Source organism: Peromyscus maniculatus, chromosome 7 (genome assembly GCF_049852395.1).
Source record: "Peromyscus maniculatus bairdii isolate BWxNUB_F1_BW_parent chromosome 7, HU_Pman_BW_mat_3.1, whole genome shotgun sequence".
NCBI classification, from domain to species: Eukaryota; Metazoa; Chordata; class Mammalia; order Rodentia; family Cricetidae; genus Peromyscus; species Peromyscus maniculatus.
The window spans coordinates 57,631,706-57,650,716 of NC_134858.1; the positions used below are offsets into that span (position 1 = coordinate 57,631,706).

Here is a 19,011-nt window from a genome sequence, read left to right on the forward strand (position 1 = left end):
CAAGAGGGAAACAACAGGCTTGGGTCTCATTGTTTAATATTTTGCAATGGGCTTAAGTTCTATGCTTGATTTCAAATCCCTAAGATTCTTCGTATTGAGACTAATCTGCTTATTAGATGTTGAAACACACCCTTGGGCTGTCTTTCACTAATTACTCAGAGTGACACTGCTTCAAGTGCCAGGAAAAAAGGTGTGTTTTTTTTTTTTTTTTTTTTTTTTTTAACAAGAATCAACTACACCTTCCAGAACAGCAATTTTCTCCCTTCAGTGATCTTTCCATATCCTACACTTCCCAGTGACAAGACTGAGAGAACTGTGGGAAACAGGCCCCATCCTGCACTCACCTTCCTCTTCAGCTAACGAGAACGGTAAGGAGGCAAGCAGCAGACATGTTCTAGAAGCATTCCACATTTCTAATCCTGCGTGGGGGAGGGAGGAGGAGGGCCGATCCACTTCGTAGGAAGGAGTAAGGCCATCAGAGGAGAAGGAAGAGAATCATCATGACCTCCCTTTGCTTCCCCAGCACCCAAGGCCACCCTCTTACACAAAGGGCAGCAGCCCACGCCCATGTGTAAATGCACACTGTTCAACCAGAATCAGCCAGCATAATGACTGTAGGCAAACAGGGAGCCACACAGCCTCACACCAGCCACAGTAGGGAGACCACTGGGACAGTCTTCAGGAATGCAGAGCAAGAAGAATGGAAGGCCACCAACCCCCAGCAAGATCCCAATTCCAATCCTCTTCCAAAGGTATTAAGGAGCCTGCCCAGAGGCTGGGGAGATGGCCGAATGCGTGCAGCCTTCACAGCTGAAGCTCGGAGTTCAGAATAAGTTTTACTATTACAACACTTATATTGGCTATAAACATATAGCCAAATGAATTGAGAAGACAAGGGAGAAGTAATTGAAGAGACAAAGGAAGAAGGAAGGGCAAAGAGAATAACTTTTAAATTACACTCTGCGTGTGCATGCATGAGCGTGTGCGTGTGCGTGTGCGTGTGCGTGTGCATGTGTGTGTTGAGGTGCATATGTGGAGGTCAAAAGGACATTCTGTAGAAGTCGGCTCTCTCCTTCTACCACGTGGGTCCTGGGACCAAATGCATGCCATGAGGCTTGGCAGCAAGCACCCTTAGTCACTAAGCCATCCTGCTGGACTGAGAACACATTTTTAAATCTCTTTTATAAAAATTATACTTTATGCATAGGGATGTTTTGCCTGCATGTATGTCTGTACATCATATGTGTGCCTGGTGCCCATAGAGGCCATTAAGAGAGTACTGGATCCCCTGGAACTGGAGCTACAGATGGTTATGAGCTGCCACATGGGTGCTGGGAATCAAAAAGAAGTAATAGCATACATTTGGCCCAAAGGAAAGATAGTGCCTCTGCGGCATCCTTGCTTCTAGGACAGACCAGGCTCATAGACAGGCTTCTGGCGAACCCTTGCTCCTCTGTGCAAATCTCATTCATTCAGTCCTATGGAAGAGCATCCAGTGCTCTTAACTGCTGAGTTATCGCTCCAGCCCAAAGAATAATTTTTAAAGTATAGCTCCGCACAATAAAATACTTGGGTTACAAGGGAGCAGTCCTGTGGGATTGGAAAACTGCATACACCTGTGTAACAGCCATGGATGATATTATGGTAGAGAACAATACCATCAATCCAGAAGGTTCCATCACGTTCCGTTCCAGCTAACCCTCCCCACCACCTCCAGAGGCAAACACTGGAATTCTTTTACCATAACCTGGTTGTGCTTTTCCCCCACCTTCTGTAACATCATGGGAATGGAACTGGACTGTGTGTTCTGTTATGTCTGGCTGATTTTGCTCACCATAATGTTTCTGGGCTTCAACCAGATTTTTATATGTATCAGTAGCACATTCTTTTTTTATTGCCAAATAATACTCCGCCAGGTGAATGTACAACTAGTTTATGCAGAATCCTGTTGATGGGTCCTTGGTTTGTTTCCAGTTGATCTCTTATGGAAAAGAGTGCTACGAACATTTTTGAACCAACATCGCTACGGACATATGCTTTCTCTCATTTGTCTCAAATAAATTAATTTTTGTTAAAAGGTGAAGAAGCTTTCTTTAAAGGTGTGTAACGAAGTAATAGCATACATTTTTCAGAAAGAAAAGATAGAGTCTCTTCGGCATCTTTGCTTCTAGGACTGAACAGGTTTGGACATGGGTTTCCAACAAATCCTTACTCCTGTATATGAATCTTATCCTCTTGGTCTACAGACATCCTGACCTCTCCACCTACACCATTCTTAACAAGCACAAGCCTTTCCCTACAAGCCTTTCTCTTTCTTCTTAAACCAGTGAGCATTCTCAATATGCCTTCTTCATGGCAGAGTCTTTTTCTTTCTCTTTCTTTCTTTCTTTCTTTCTTTCTTTCTTTCTTTCTTTCTTTCTTTCTTTCTTTCTTTCTTTCTTTTTGGCTTTTTGAGACAGTGTTTCTCTACATAACAATGCTGAGTATCCTAGGACTTGCTCTGTAGACCAGGCTGGCTTCGAACTCACAGAGACCCACCTGCTTTGCCTCCCAAGTGCCAGGATTAAAGGCGTGTGTCACCACAGCTCAATCACAGCAGACTCTTTTAAGAGATGGCTATCCCCTTATCTTTTCTCCAGTTGGGGAATAACACTATAACAGGTAATATTCTAGAACATTCTTGAATGGGCAATGGGCCATTCCAGTTTTGGTTTTGGAGTTTCCATTTTCCTTCACATCCTGCAGCATTGTCTGGGTCTTTGAAACACTTCTCCTGCCCCATCCACATCAGAGTCAAGCTTCCACTGGCATAATTTTGAGTTTGAGGGGCTGTACTATTTGCTAGCTGGCTGGTCATAGGCAATAACTTGACTATTCTATACCCCCTTTTCCTGTAGAAAATGAGGATGATACCACTATCTAGATGGTTACTGTGAGGTAGAGTTAGCCCTTGTAACTATACCAACTACATAGAGTGTGTTCAATAAACTATATGCAGCTGGGTGGTGGTGGCAATGCCTTTAATCTCAGCACTCAGGGAGGCAGAGGCAGGTGGAGCTCTGTGAGCTCAAGGCCAGCCTGGTCTACAGAGTTCTAGGACATCCAGAGCTATACAGAGAAACTCTGTTTTGAAAAACCGATAGACACACACACACACACACACACACACACACACACACACACACACACGTGCAGTTTTTTAAAAAATCATCTTATTTGATCCTCATTGTCTAAGTCAACATTACCTGCATAGTAAAATAATTTGGAAAGTTGACAACCTAACATCAAAGTACCAGAGGGAGTTTTCCCGGGCTTGCCTCTGTCCTTGGCTTGAAGGTCCCCACTATTGTGTCACGCGCTCACATCTCTTCACATAGAAAATGCTGGCATGTAGTCCTCCTCTTATGTAGACACTAATTCTATCTGCTTAGGTCCCCCCACTCTTCGGACCTCATTTAATTGCAATCATTTTCTTAGAGGTCCCAATGTCAAATACAACCATAATAAGGATTAGAACTTCAATGTATGAATTTTTGAAGGACCAAAACACCCAGTCCATAACTTTCATTGTAGTATATGAAAGAGAACATTATAAATAATGAGCTTCATTAGCATATGCAGTTATGCATTTTTTCTTTTAATGCCCTGAGATTATTATGCTCTGGTATCTCTCCTACTCATTGAACCACCTTTCTGGTCTTCTTTAATAGTTGAGCCTCTTATTTTATTTTACTATTAGTTTTTTGTCTTGTTTTGTTTTGTTTTAAGATAACCAAGGCTGACAAAGAATTTCTGCTCTTCTTGCCTCTACCCCCCAATTGCTACAATTAGAGGCATGTACCATCATGCACAGCTTATGAGATGCTGGAGTATCTGTCGTTGTTAGGGTTTTTATTGTTGTGAAAGAAAAACATGAGCATGGCAATTCTTTTTGTTTGTTTTTTGAGATGGGGCCTGTATAGCCTTGGCTGTCCTGAACTCTCTTTGTAGACCAGGCTAGCCTCAAACTCACAGAGATCTGCCTGCCTCTGCCATCTGAGTGCTGGTATTAAAGACATGCACCACTACCACCCAGCAACCATGGCAATTCTTATAAAGGAAAACATTTAACTGGGGCTGGCTCACAGTTCAGAGGTTTAGTCCAACCATGGTGAGAAGCATGGTAGAATACAGGCAGACATGGTGCTGGAGAAGGAACTGAGAGTTCTACATCTTGATCCTCAGGCAATAGGAAGTGAACTGTGTTCCACACTAGGTGTAGCTTGAGCATAGGAGACCTCAAAACCTGCCCCCTACAGTGACACATTTCCTCCAACAAAGCAACAGCTACTCCAACAAGGCCACACCTCCTAATAGTGCCACTCTCTTTGGGGGCCATTTTCTTTCAAACCTCCACATCATCATAGATGCTAGGCAAGCTCTCTACCAACAGACTACGTCCCCAACCCCAAGTCTCTTAATTCTGCTTCCTTGTTGTGATAAAAAGCTTAATTTTTGACCTCTATATGATCCACCTTGGGATTCTAAATTCTCTTGAAGGTCTTATCCAATCATCTTTGGAGGTCAATGACTCAAAATATGAATCTTCAGACCTCAGTGATCTCTAAGTCGGAGTCTCACATCTTCAGCTTCCTCCTGGGCATCTTACTAGCTGAGGTCAACACTAATTCAAAATGAACATGTAAGAAACCCAAACTGGCCTTCTGTCTTCGTAGAGACTTTGCCCTCTACATTTTACTTTGTTCTCCATGACACCCCATCTCTAAAACAAACACATGGCCCATTTGCTAGGCACCCCCTCCCCCCACAGCATATATGACAGATCTCAGAAAATGGATCTTGTAAGAGCCTTCTAGATTCCTCACTGAGGAATGGGAACTGCCTTCCAGTTCCCTAAGGCCTCCCTGTCATTTATGAAGGTTCATAAATCCTAAGGATTAAGGACTAAGGAACACCTTACATTTAGTCTATGCCCCTCCTTCACTATGGCTCATGGTTTTGATAATATTGCATGTGTTTTTTGGTCAACAACATGGCTAGTGAGGGAATCAGTACCCCTGGATACCTGGTACCAAAATCCTGATGCCAGATATCATAAATATCTGCTACCACAGAGAACTAATCAAAGGGAAAAAATTGAAGGTAGTCCCTTGGCACCCTGTAGATATTACAGACCAGCGCTACCAGTAGCAATTCCCGGAACAAAACCTTCTGTTCTTGCAAGTAGCCTGATAAAAGTTATTGGGACTTAAAAGAACGGAATTCAATGGAGTTTTGTGCCTGTCCTGGTCCTTAGGGCTGGTCACTAAGACTCTATTTTTCCTCTTTCTCAATATACAGCAGGATGATGGCAACCTGCTCCCTTTGAAGTGAAGCCTGGCATGTGACTTGCTTTGGCTAATGGGATGTGAGCCCAAACAGTGGGGACCACTATTGATGGAAGCTTTAAAAATCTGTGTAGGAAGCGGAATGGTGGCAGCAGCACACACCTTTAATCCCGGCACTCGGGAGGCAGAGGCAGGCAGATCTCTGTGAGTTCGAGGCCAGCCTGGTCTACAGAGTGAGTTTCAGGACAGCCAGGGCTACACAGAGAAACCCTGTCTTGAACACCCCCCCCCCAAAAAAAAAACAGTCTGTGTACAAATCATATGTCTCCTTGCCCTATCTCAGGATAAGTCTGAATTGAGATGCAGCTTTTACCAGCTGTGGACTCCAAATGAGTAGGACACATATTGCATTACTATGCAGTCTAAAGGAGAGAAACTTTTAGTTAAGTCATTAGGACTGGGGATGTTACTGCAGCATACGCTAGTCCCTCCCGACCAAATGTAATTAATTGCCTTGTTCATGTCGCCAGCAGACAAGCTCCCATTCCTTTCTCAGCCTCACCTCAGGCTTTCAGAAGTCCACTCTCTTTAGCTTATCTCTCAGAACACAGTATACTTAAGACGCCCAAACACAAATCTGCCGCTGTGGCTATGAATTAACATTGCTATCTGGGCTGGGCATATAGTTCAGTGGTAGAGTACTTAGTGCCCATGAGGCCCTGGGTTCCATTCCCAGCACCACAGAATGAATAAATAAATAAAGAAGGGTGGTAATCCCCTTGTCTATACTACAACAACCTGACAACATGTGACACCAGAATGTTAGCTGTCCCTGTGTCCTCACATGAAAAGAGGCGCAGTGGGGTCTCCTTATGCATGCTTTCACTTTCCAGTTTCAATTTCTAGGGCCAATATTAACTGAAAGATTATTAAATGGAAAATTCTAGGAGTGAGAAATTCTTGAATTTTAACTTGCACACCATTCTGAGAAGCATGATGGCATCTTACACCATCCCTCCCCATCCATCATGGGACATGAATCATCTCTGTCAGGCAGATCTATGAAATACATACTACCTACCTGCCAGTCACTTAGTGGCTGCCTCAGCCATCATTTCAGCTGCCACATGGTTTCACAATGCTGTGTTCAACCTTATCTGACTTAATAATGGACACACAGCACAAGGCTACTGAGGCTAAAATGAGATATGCCAAAGAGAAGCATTATATTACTTTCTCCAACTAAAATAAATGCACCCAAGAAAAACAAAGACCCAGGAAGACAACAGAATAGGTAACAATACCTCCAGTACAAGTATAAGGATATGAGTTCAAATCCCCAGCACCCATGTGAAAATTCAGGCATGGCCATGCATGCCTGTAACCCCAGAGCTGTGGGGTGGAGTCAGGAGGATTCTGAGTGTTTGCTAGCCAGCCAACCAAGCCAAAATGAAGATCTTCCAGTTTAGCATGGGGCTCTGTTTCATGGGAAGAAGGCAGGGCAACTGAGGTAACACCTGATGTCCTTTTCTCCAGCTTTTGCATACATGTGCATGGGTACATATACCCATCCACTCATCCTACACATACACACACACACACACACACACACACACAGAGAGAGAGAGAGAGAGAGAGAGAGAGAGAGAGAGAGAGAGAGAGAGAGTCATGTCATTGTTGCTAAGACTGACAACACCTTGAAAGAGAAGTCACATTTACACAACTTTCACTACAGTAGAATTGTTTACCATAGGTATATACATATATAAAAAAATACTTCTGGTTCCGCCATGGGTTCATCTCTTCAAACACCTGGTTCCCAGTAGGTGGTGCTGTTTCAGCAAGTTGTGAAACTTTTAGGAGGTGGACCCTTGCTGGAGGAAGTGGGTCACTGAGGGCGGGCCTTGACATTTTACAGCCCACTTCCTGCTCACTCTGCTTTCTGAATCTGGATGCCAGGTGACCAGCCAGCTTCTTGTTGTAATGTCTTCCCTGCCTGCTTCCATGTCTTGTCCACCATGATGGATGGTAACCCTCTGGAACCATAAGCCAGAATAAATCCTTTCTCCCCTTAGTCGCTTTTGTCGTGGTATTTTATCACAGCAATGGGAAAGATACCAAGATAACGAGGTGTACAGGACTTGGTACTATCCAATGTTTCAGCACCAACAGGGAACCTGAGATATATCCACCATGTATAACAGGAGACGAAGTACTATATGATTTTCCCCAATGTCCAGGTCTTCTTGTTAAACAGTTACATTTTAGGTATGATGACCACATATGATCCAAGCCAAATATGAGAGTATAAGGGAGCTGAGACGACAGCCCCAAACAGGACACGGGCACACTGATTCTCCTTCCATCCTGCTACAAGCTTAAGGTCTAGGGCTGTGAGAAAAATTCCTAGAGGCATTATCTGAGGCGAGGTCATCCTATCCAGGAAATGCGATTAAAGGCCCAAGAAGAACCATCTGGTGAAATTAATGTGTTTATCAGAGCCTGTTCTCTGCTTTTACTATTCTGTGTGGCATTGGGCTGAATGAGTGCAGCTGTGTCCCTAAGCAGGCACAAGCGAAGAGCAGGAGACTTACAAACGCAGCCCAGAGCCCAATGCAAAACCCAGCCGTGCAGCCTGAACACAACACCAACACAGAAACACTAACATTGCCTTCCTCCCACTGCCCAGCCTGGGAGTCATTGGAAAGGAAGAAGAATAAAGCTAAGAAGAGAGTCTTAGTAGGAAAAAAAATGAAGAAGAGTAAGAATTATTTAAACAAAGCCAAAATAAATGCAACTTCTGTAACCATTTGTCTCCTTGTAGGTCTGTGAGAAACACCAATGTTAGTAAATATTCTAAAAGAAAGCTGAATTTTCTAGTAACACAATGTAGGAGAGAGCTGCTAAATCCTGGATGTGGCTTGTTCAAGACAAGCATACTGTTCTCTCTCTCTCTCTCTCTCTCTCTCTCTCTCTCTCTCTCTCTCTCTCTCTCTCTCTCTCGTTGGGGGGGCGCTCATATTCAATGGTCTGAGATACACATGTGGCTATACGCATGGAGACCACTCCGGGACCACCCACCTTGTTCTTGAGACAGGACCTCTTACTAGGCTGTCTGGCCAGTGAGCCCTACAGTTTGTCTTCATCTCCCAACACTGGAATTTCAAGTATGCACCATGCCTGGCTTTTTACGTGGGTGCTGAGAATTGATCTCAGGTTCCCATGCTTGCACTTTCGCGGCTATCTCCCCAAACCTCTTACTGATTTTTGTGGAAGAACGTTTTAATGTCAGCCTGCCCCCCACTTGACTATCTCTGTTTCATGAGATGTAGGTGCTAGCCCAAGGAATCCATGCCTCAAAATAGGGCTCAGGGATGGAAATACGATCAGAAAAGACAACTCTGCAGTTTTCCTAACATTGGAAAGTATCAAGACTGTGAGTTTCCCAGCACTGATATAACACACCACATAAACTACTAGCAACAGGAACTGACTCACAGATCTGGTAGCCAGGAAGGAAAGTCAAGGTGTGAGCATGTTCTCTCTGAAGTGCTGGAAAGGAGGGTATGCAAAAAAGTCTGTCCATGTCTCCTCCTGATTTCTGGCAGGTACTGGCAATCCCTGGTGCCCCTTGCTTACAGCCACACTACTTCACTTCCTGAGTGCCCCTGTCATGGCTGTCTATATCTTTGCACTGGGTTCTTGGTGTACTCGGCTGTCCCCGAGGACAGGAGTCACAGCACACAAGGACCTACCCGCCTTCAGTATGAACTCACCTTAACCAACATCCTGATTACAACTAGGAAGATTATTGACAAGGTCACAGTCTTATTTGGGGTTCCTATCACTGTGACAAAACTTTGTGATCCAGCTAAGAGTGTTGGCACCACGCCTTTGATCCCAGCACCAGGGACGCGGAGGCAGCTGAATCTCTGAGTTTGAGGCAGACTGGTCTACAAAGTGAATTCCAGGACATTCAGGGCTACACAGAGAGAGACATCCTGTCTTAAAAAAAAAACAAAAAACAAAACCAAACAAACAAACAAAACAAAAAAACCAACCAACAAAATAACCCACCATGGCCGAAAGCAAGTGGGGAGGAAGGTTTTGTTCATGGTCTGTCATCTGGGGAAGTCAGGATAGGAACTCAAGGCAGGAACTTGGAGGCAGACACTGATGCAGAGGCCACAGAGGACTGCTGCTTACTGGTTTGCTCAGCCTGCTTTCTTATACACACCAAGGCCACCTAACCGGGGTGGTACCGCCCACAGGGAGTAGGCCCTCCCACATCCATCATCAATCAAGAGACTGCACCACAGGTGTGCCACAGACCAATCTGTGTTAATGGAGGTTCCCTCTTTTAAAATGGCTGTAGCTTGTGTCAAGTTGACATAAAACTAGGCAACATCATCACATCCACGGGTATTAGAAACTAGAGTTTTAACACTCCTTTGCAGGAGTGGGGATGGGGGGCACCCATGTTGACCCAAAGCACCCGCTTGAGAGACTGTCTCACCTGGGAGAGCTCTAAGTACAAAGGCATGGAAGTCTGCTGGCCTGCCTGGAAAAGAGGTGAGCAGACCCAAGGGTTGAAGAAAGACTGAAAAGCGGAAGGGTCTGGCTTTCCTGGAATGCAGCCAATCTCAGCTCTGCCCATCTTTTTAATTTCTCAGTAATATGACCAATAAAATGTTTTCAAAAAATTTTGGTTAAATGCATTTAGTTTGGGTTTCTTTCACAACATGAGATAACGGGTGCATTCAGCAATGAACATGCTGTGTCATAAGTAGTTTCCCATGATCTATATGGGGTATTTATAAAAAGAGATCAGCCATTAAATCGGGCATAGTGGCACATGCCTGTGATCCTAGTACTTGAAAGTTTAAGGTCACCCACAACTATATAGTGAGTGTGAAGTCAGGCTGGTGAGCATATGGACTCTGAGTGTTATACTAGTCAATCCCAGTTCTTGGTTGATCCCCAGGACAGAGGAGAAAGAGAGCAGGAAGGTAGAATCATACTTAAGCCAGATGAGAAGAAGCCTCCTTAGGAATAATCGCCACACATGGACACACTGGCAGGGTGACTTCTTTGTGATCTGAACCAGGTTATTCTTGTCAGACCCAGGTCCAGACGGCTATAGAGTTAGGACAAGTCGTCAAGCTACTAACCACCTTGTCCCTGCAGAGAAGATCCGGTGCACAGCTTCAGCTCCAGGGGAACCATGGCATGCACTCGGCACTGAGTCGGCTGCTCTGCTCTTCAGAAAGAAATGCATCTTTCTCCCCAGAGAATAGCATGAAATAGTTGGTATGCACAGCTGAGCAACAACGGAAGGATGCTGCTCAAAGAAACCCAAGCATTCTCAATTCTGCTGGAATCACTGGGGATCTTTACAATTAATAATAATAATAATAATAATAATAATAATAATAATCTAGATACCCAGGTTGCATCCCAGACCAATTAAATCACAGTCTCTGGGAGTGGGACCAAAGCACTAACATTTCTAGAAGGCTCCTGGGCGGCTCAGGCTGAGAACATTGCCTTGTGTGAGTCTGGGTCCGTCAGATGGTTCTCTTTGGTTGCATGTCTCACTTCCCCAGGGGACCTCTAAATATTCATCAGTATAATCCCACTTCCTGAGCTACACACATGAGTGGATCTCAATAGATCCACAACCTGACTCCTCACTCTGTTTATCAGTCATCACCATGACAAGACAACATGGTCACGCTGGCTTAAAACAACAGAAGACTTTTCTCACAGATCTGGAAACTGGAAACGCAAATGCCAGCAGGTCATGCTCACTCCGAAGGCTCCAGGGAACAATCCTGCCCATGCCTCTCCTGGACCCCATAGTGTCCAGTAACCATGGTGTTGTCATTTGGCTTGCAGGCACATCTGTCTCTGCCTTCATCCTAACTTGGTGTCCTCCTACCTGCCCGTGAACTTTCTCTTCTGATGAGAACACCATCCATTAGCGATCAGAAGCCCACCAGCTCCAGTGTAGACTTAATGTAGGCAATTAATTTTTAACGATTTATTATAGCTCTAATTATGTGCCGATGTCTGTATCTGTGTATAGGAATGTGTACGTGTAAATGCAGATGCCCTCAGAGTCCAGAATAAGACATTAGAATCCCCGAAGCAGGAGGTCCAGGTGGCTGTGAGCTGCCCAACTTGGGTGCTGAGAACCAAACTCCAGTCCTCTGGGAAATCATCAAGTGTTCTTAACTGCTGAGTCATCTTTCCCACTCCCTTAGCCTAGGTAATCATATCTGCAACAGCCCAGCCCTATTTGCAAATAAAACTGCATACTGAGATTCTAGGATGGATACAAAGGGTTTACAGTTTAATCCCGTGTACTCTTCCTTACCGATGTAAAGGCTTCAGAGAAAAATCACAGAGTTGTCATAAGACCAAACCAAATGAAAGCACACCATCTTTTATGAAAAGTTTATAATCTGAAACCATTTCAGATTGACAGAACAGTTGCAAAAATAGCACAAAGAAGTCGTCTCCTCTCTCCATCCAACTTGTTCCTATCTTATAAAACCATAGAAGGTTTATATAAAACTGGCATAGTGCTACCATCTGAAGTATGCACACGCTGCTATTTCACCACGGTTTCCACCAATGCCCTCCTTATTCAGGATCCAAATTAGAATTCCATATTGATTCACCATAGCATTTTAAGAAAGGAAAAGATCTGAACTGATTTCCATCCAGAGCATCAAACTTCCTTAAGTCTCCCTCGCTTACTCCGGAGGATCTTGGACTCTCCCCTCCTCTGCTCCCCCAGGACCCTGAGTCCTCCTCCCCTTGTTCCCACCAAACTTGAACCTTCCTCCCTTTGCTGCCCCAGGACCTTAGACCCTCCCTCCTTTACTGACCCAGGACCCCATATCCTCTCTCATACTTGTGTTCTGCTGGTTCTGTGTCTCATCCGCATACCTTTCTTGACTGGATCTCACATATCTCAATTAAATTCAAGTTTGTTTTTAATGACCTTGAGGTCACAGGGCCATCTGAGAACCTAACAACTCACAGATTGTCCTCTGGATGCACGTAGACACTAAGGACTTTGTACTTGGTCTCAGAGCAGTTGGCTTTCTATCTCTTTTGCCTCTTATCAAGAGACAGGAGAAGCACCTTAGTATCTCCTTAGGTCATACTGGGTTGGCCCCTGAGGGAGTAGATTCTCATGAACATCAGCACATCTCACTGCTAAGCCTCCCCAACATTTTTCAAGATCCTGGACATGGTAGCAATGTTTTGGACTCTGGTTTTGAAGTACCCCAGCAGCTCCAGCCCCTGCCTTGGGCTGAGACCAAGAACTGACATCCAGGCAAAGATCTGCAAGTGGCAGGATTCCGCCTCCAGCCAACGGGGCTGCCAGTGTAGAATCCCCATAAGCTTTCCTGGACCACTGCCAAGACTACCTCATAGGAAACATCTCAGAACCAAATGCAGCTTAGTTCACACTCCCTGCTCTTAAGTGAATTTTGACAAAGAAAAAGGACTCCAGTATGCAGAACAGTATGGAGAAGCTCTGCCAACTTCTGAGCAGCACTGTGACATGGCAAGGGGCCTTGGTGTCCTTCTATGTTTGGAAGAGACATGAGAGGTCTCGTGATGGGTCAACAGTTATCAATCTGCATGCTTTCTTAAGTGTATACACCAGCCTGTCTAACAGATATCAAGGTTGAAAAACAAAAAACAGTGCTCAAGAGATGGCTCCGTAGTAAAGAGCACCGGCTGCTTTTTCAGAGGACCTGGGTTCAATTCCTAGCACCTACACGGCAGCTCACAACTGTCTGTAACTCCAGTTCCAGGGCATCCGACATCCTCCCACAGACACACAGACATACACACATGCAGGTGAGAAACCAATGTACGTAAAATAAATCTTAAAAAAAAAAAAAACAAATTAAAAAAATAATCTCTTTGCTCTCAGCTTGCTCATGCCTTATCTACCAGCTCCTTCCCCAAGGCCTGCTCTGGCCCACTTCTCATGCCGTTCTCAGATGCTGCCTGTTTTCAGCCACATCTCACAGTCAAGGATAGTCCAAGTGCATTCTGGGCTATGCAACACCTGGTAAAGACCTCCGTGGTCCACTCTGCTCTAAGGGTCACATTTTCTCCAGCTAGGATCACTTCAACACATCCAGGACCAACCAGAAAACCACAGGGTTGGGAGAACAGACGAGGTGATGATGACGACGTTTAACAACAACAATAATGATGATGATCATGATAATAATAATAATAATAATAATAATAATAATAATAATAATAATTCCTACTGACACAGCTGAGTCAAGGGAACAGACCCAGCTGCCTTACCTTCTGCAAACGGTTCCCATTCATAAAACCGGCCCATGAATGGCTTGTTGTTGTAGGATGCACACTGTACCTCCCGGATACTTCTACCACTTTCCGGACACGCCTAATAAAGCAGATATAAAATATGTAGTTAGTGTCCATGCTTTTGTAATCTTAGGATGTCTTTTAACTCTGAATACCAGGTCTCTGCCAACGAAACCGGGGCTTCTGAAAATTTGCTGGTCATCTTTATTAAATTTTTTAGGGCAAGGAGTGTAGCTCAATGGGACGATTGCTACTTTAGTCTGTAGTACCCTAGTCCTGGGTAGCCTAGTACTGCATGAATAAATACATAAGCAAATACAAATAATGAATGAATTTAATGGCTGGGGAGACGGTTCAGTGGTAAAGAGTAAGCATGAGGATCTGAACTTGGGACTCCTCAGAATCCATTTTAGAAAGAAAAATCTACCAACAGTGGCACACACGCATAACCCCAGCACCAGAGAGGCAGAGAATCGAGGCTGGCCAGTCTGGCCAGTTAGTGCAAGACTTCATCTAAAGAAATAAGATGGATAAGGCTCAGGGAGCATTGCAGAGGAGGAGGAGGCAGAAAAGCTGTAAAGGGTCAGAGACTTAGCTGAGAGATTGTGTCTCCTAGTAATATCAGAAGCTATACCTGTGAAGTCTCACCAACATGATCACCCAAATGTGAGCTGAACAAGGATGACGCCAATGCACATGTCAAACTGCACTGGGAAAAGCCCATGAGGCCTCAATCCTACACAAAGGACTATGGGCACCTGAGGAGAGATAGGAGTGGGAGAGGTGGGCTTCCCCAGGGAAGAGCACACCAAATGGTCAGCCCTGAACACATACATACAAGGAGCAACATATGGACTCAACAGGTTATATTGAGGAATGCATATGTATATACAAATAATATATGCATGTAATAACAATTTGTGAAAAAAAGAAGTCATTTATCTGGAGGGGAGTGGGGAGGAGTGTATGGGAAAGTTTGGAGGGAGGAAAGGGAAGGGAGAGATGTTGCAATTAAATTATCAAAAATAAAAAATAATCAAAAAGATAATCAACCTCTGGCCTCCATATACCCATGCACAAACCTACATGCATACCTGGCCATGTGCACACACAGGCACACATGGGAAAAACTGAAGACTAATCCCATGCAGACCTCGAGGCTGCACTGCAGGCTAGAAGCACTGTGAGAAGGCCAATGCTTCTTCTCTCTCCCAGGTTCACTTCTGGCAAACCATCTGCCAAGCCTCTGGCTTCCCTCTCTCGTAAAGTCAATGCTGGCACATGTCCTTCACCTAGCATGGAACAGTGTCCACAGCTAACAGGGGCACTGTTCCATGGGCCCTCGGCCAGGCCCTCTTCAAATGTATTTCACACGTCACTCATTCGGTCCTCACAGCCACTGATAGGGTAAATGTCACTGTTTCATAGATTTGAGTTTTTCAGGGACCGGCCAACCGGGCACAGAGATGACTGATGTGGAGCTCGGGAGGGACCTAGATGTCATTCTGGACAGGGTGGAGTCATCCAGGGCTCGGCTCTTTATTCTCTGATCTTGTCATGTCTCAGTTCTGTCTAGCCTCAAAAGCAGGAGCTCCCAACCTCCAACATGCATGAAAAATACCTAGAGATCTTGATCCCTGGAGCCCTCTCCAAGTGATTTCTACCCTACAACTCTAGGATGAGGTCTATGAATCTGTACTTTATCAAGTGTGTCCAGGAGACTCTGATACCCAAAGAAAGCAGGCAGTTCCATGTGGCATATTTCTATCTAGTTTGTAGAAGGCAAACACGGCAGTGTGTGATATGAAATAGATGGACAAGAATAGAAGCACTAAATCATTGTTGGTCAAGTCTGACCTGTCATTTCAAAACCCAGCTACATCCTGTTTCAATGGTGTGTGTACCTGTGTGTATGTGGGATGTGTATGTCTGTGTATGTATGTGTGTGTGTGTGTGTGTGTGTGTGTGTGTGTGTGTGTGTAGTGTGCATATGTGTGAATGTGTGTGTGTATATTTCTGTGTGTATACATGTGTATATGTGTGTGTTTGTGTATGTATGTGTATATAAGTGTGTGTGTGTGTGTGTGTGTGTGTGTGTGTGTGTGTGTGTGTGTGTGTGTATGTGTAACAGAAGGGAAGGGAAAGGAGCCCCTTGGCCTCTTAAACATTACAAAGCACTATGCATAGAAGTTTCCAGACTGAACTGCTAATACTTCAAAATTCTCAAGGGTTTATATAAAGAATTATGATGTATGTCATCAGAAGCATAAGATCTTCTGGAAGATGAAAGGATAGGGGGAGGATGAGACCCAGCAGGAGGAGGCCATCCCCTGCTAGGGGACAGTGGAAGAAGGCTGCTGGTCCCCACCTCTGGGTAGCCAGAACCTGCTTGGCCTCATGCAAACCATATCCCACAAGAGTCCATTTGAGGCAGAGTGAAGGAATCAGTGAGGAGAGGGACTGGGTGGGCAGGCAGTGTGGGCTGAGCTCTTACAATCCATGAGGAACTGATAGATGGCGAAGTCCCATCTCCTAGGGCTCTGGAAGCCTACCTGCTGGCCACCTTGACTACAGACATACAGATGCTCCTAACAATAGCAGCTGTCCCCAGAAAAAGATCTGTTTCATTTTCGAGACCAAGTTTTATATAGCCCATGTTAGCCTCATGGGAGACATTGTAGCCCAGGCTGGCCTTAAACTCCTAGCCTCCTGCTTTCATCTCTCAAGTGCTGGAATTGCAGGCCTGAGCCGCTGTACTCAGATAAGACTCAGGACAAGATGTGTTTCATGCCCTCTTTCCAGGAGTCAAGTACAGTTAGCAAGTGATCAGTTAAGTGACTTGAAAAAGTCACCATCCCTGCATCAGTCCCCAAATTTGTCTGAGAGACAAACAGACAAACAACACTAGGACTTGTTTTAAAAAGCACAGCTTCCTGGGCTGGTGAGATGGCTCTGTGGGCAAAGGCACTGGCCACCAAGCCCAGCGGCCTAAGTCAACCCCTGCGACCCACGTGTAGAAGGGGAAAACTGTTCGGCCAGAACCTCCTGCTCACTCCTGCCTAATCCAGAAAGCCCCATTCCTCTTTCTCCCAACCCCACCCTGTCAGAGAATCTCCAAGCAAAGAGCCCAGTTCCGAATTCTTGGCGGCTCCGGCAGGCAGCTCCTCCTGAGTTGCAAGGAGCCCAAGACCCCGCCTTAAGCGGTCAGCTTTTGACCACACTTGCGCACAAACCCGGCTTGTGGAGGACATGTCTTCACCCATTGCCTACAGGGTATATAAGCTCCCTGCTTTAGTTCTGTGCATGACTTCTCCTGCCTGGATTTCTGGGGCTGGAGAATTCACCCGGGAGTTGCTTTGTTCAAATCCGTTCTCCTACTTTTTCAATTCGGCCTAATCTGGCTCACGGCATCACTGGAGAAACCTATTACCATGATACAGAAAACCTATTAAAAGCCAACTCCTGTAAGCTCTCCTCTTATCTCTATATAAATTTTCTGGCATGCACTCAAACACACACAAAGTCAATAAATAAAAATATAATTAAAAAAATTAAAAATACCTTCTTGGGCCCTACACCAGCTGCAGGTGGGAAGAAGGCAATAAGAGAGCTTCCCTGGTAATGTTGGTGTACCAGTCCCGGCCCCAGGCTGTACAGCAGCACTAAAGAGCCACGCCTACCTCAGTCTCTCTCCACATCAAATAACCCAGAAACGTGGACCTGCGGAGCGTCAAACTAAAGCCCTTTAACCTACAGATGTGAACACTGAGGCCAGAGAAGTGGTATACCTACCTAAGATCCCACAGGACACAGAGGCAGGGTCCAGAGACTGACCACAGCCAGACCAGGGTTTCCCTACAGAAACAGACCATACCAAAGGGCCAAATGCTCTGTTTCATGAATAACCACACCTGCATAAAGCCGAGCTGATCCACGATGGGGCTCTGGCTAGAAGCCAGCCTTCACGAACCTGGCAGCACATGTCAAAACTGAAGATTACAGGCCACAGAGACAGTCTGCTTCATACCTCTCTGTGAACAGAATGGTAGTTTGAATGGGAGTGGCTCTTACAGGCGCCTACATTTGACTACTTGTTCTCCAGTAGATGGAAGAGTTTGGAAAGGGTTAGGAAGTATGGCCTTGGAGGAGGTGTGTCACTGAGGGGAACCGCAAATGTGTACAGCTACTGTGGAAATCAGCGTGGCAGTTCCTTGGGGAGATGGGAAATGATCCACCTCAAGATCCAGCTATACCACTCGTGGGCATATACCTATATTGTGTTTTAATTATTGTCCCTTAGAAGCCTATTTGTTTTCCAAGGAGAGACAGAAAGGGACCGGATCCAGAATGGAAGGGAGGTAGGGAGGAACCAGGAGAAGAGGGAAGAGAAAACATAGTCAGAATATATTGTGTGAGAAAAAAGAAACTATTTTCCAATGAAAGGGAGGAGGGAGGGAGGGAGGGAAGGAGGGAGGGAGGGAGGGAGGGAGGGAGGAGAAGGAAGGAAGGAAGGAAGGGAGGGAGGGAGAAGGGAGGGAGAAGGGAGGGAGGGGAGGAAGGCAGGCAGGCATGAAGGAGGGAGGGAAGGAGGGAGGGAGGGAGGGAGGGAAGGGAACAACCCCTGTAGCAAGGGTCTTGAAGAGGAAGAGCCACTACAGGATTTGTTAGCAGACTGCTTCTTGGGGCTGGGGTGACAGCTCCCTTGGCAATGTGCTTGCAGAAGACAAAATTCATAGCCCTAAATGGGATGTCTACATCACATTCCTCCCTCAAGGCTTAGGAATCTATGAGGAAGAGGGTGGGGGAGATTTTAAGAGCCAGAGATGAATGACTTCAAGGAAATAGCACTTTCCAGACATAAAGAGCGGATACACATAGGAATTCAAAGGGACCCTGAGAGCATGCGCAAGTTCAAACCTGACAGCGTGGAGGAAAAAGTGGACATGGAGCCCCAGCCCCAGCCAAGGAGTTACTGCCATTGGAGGAGTGCTGGGAGAGGGGAAGTCAGCTTCTTCCACGACGACGACGACGACGATGATGACGACGACGACGTCGTGGTACCTGGTGTATCAACCACACTCCAAGGGCAGGCCCCACACTCAGCAGAAGCCGCCGACACAAGCCAGACTACATTGGCTTGGGAGGTGGGAGGTGAGTGGGTAGGGAGATGGAAGAGGGTCCGGGGAGGGGAAGGATGATCAAACACATTCATGAAATTCTCAATGGCTAAATAAAAACATTATTTAAGAAAACAAACAAACAAACAAAAAACACTGAGTTCAATCCCAGCATGGTGGGGGGGAGAAGGAGG

General features: G+C 45.5%; 1 protein-coding gene across 2 annotated transcripts in view; it reads right to left on the reverse strand.

Annotated features, from left to right (window-relative positions):
- Window positions 1-19,011, reverse strand: part of Thsd4 (thrombospondin type 1 domain containing 4) — a 579,159-nt gene that overhangs the window by 422,801 nt on the left and 137,347 nt on the right. For both annotated transcript variants that reach the window (XM_016003663.3, XM_076575392.1), the window contains exon 6: window positions 13,677-13,779. In XM_016003663.3, coding sequence (XP_015859149.1) covers window positions 13,677-13,779 — 103 coding nt within the window. The remainder of the gene's footprint in view (window positions 1-13,676; window positions 13,780-19,011) is intronic.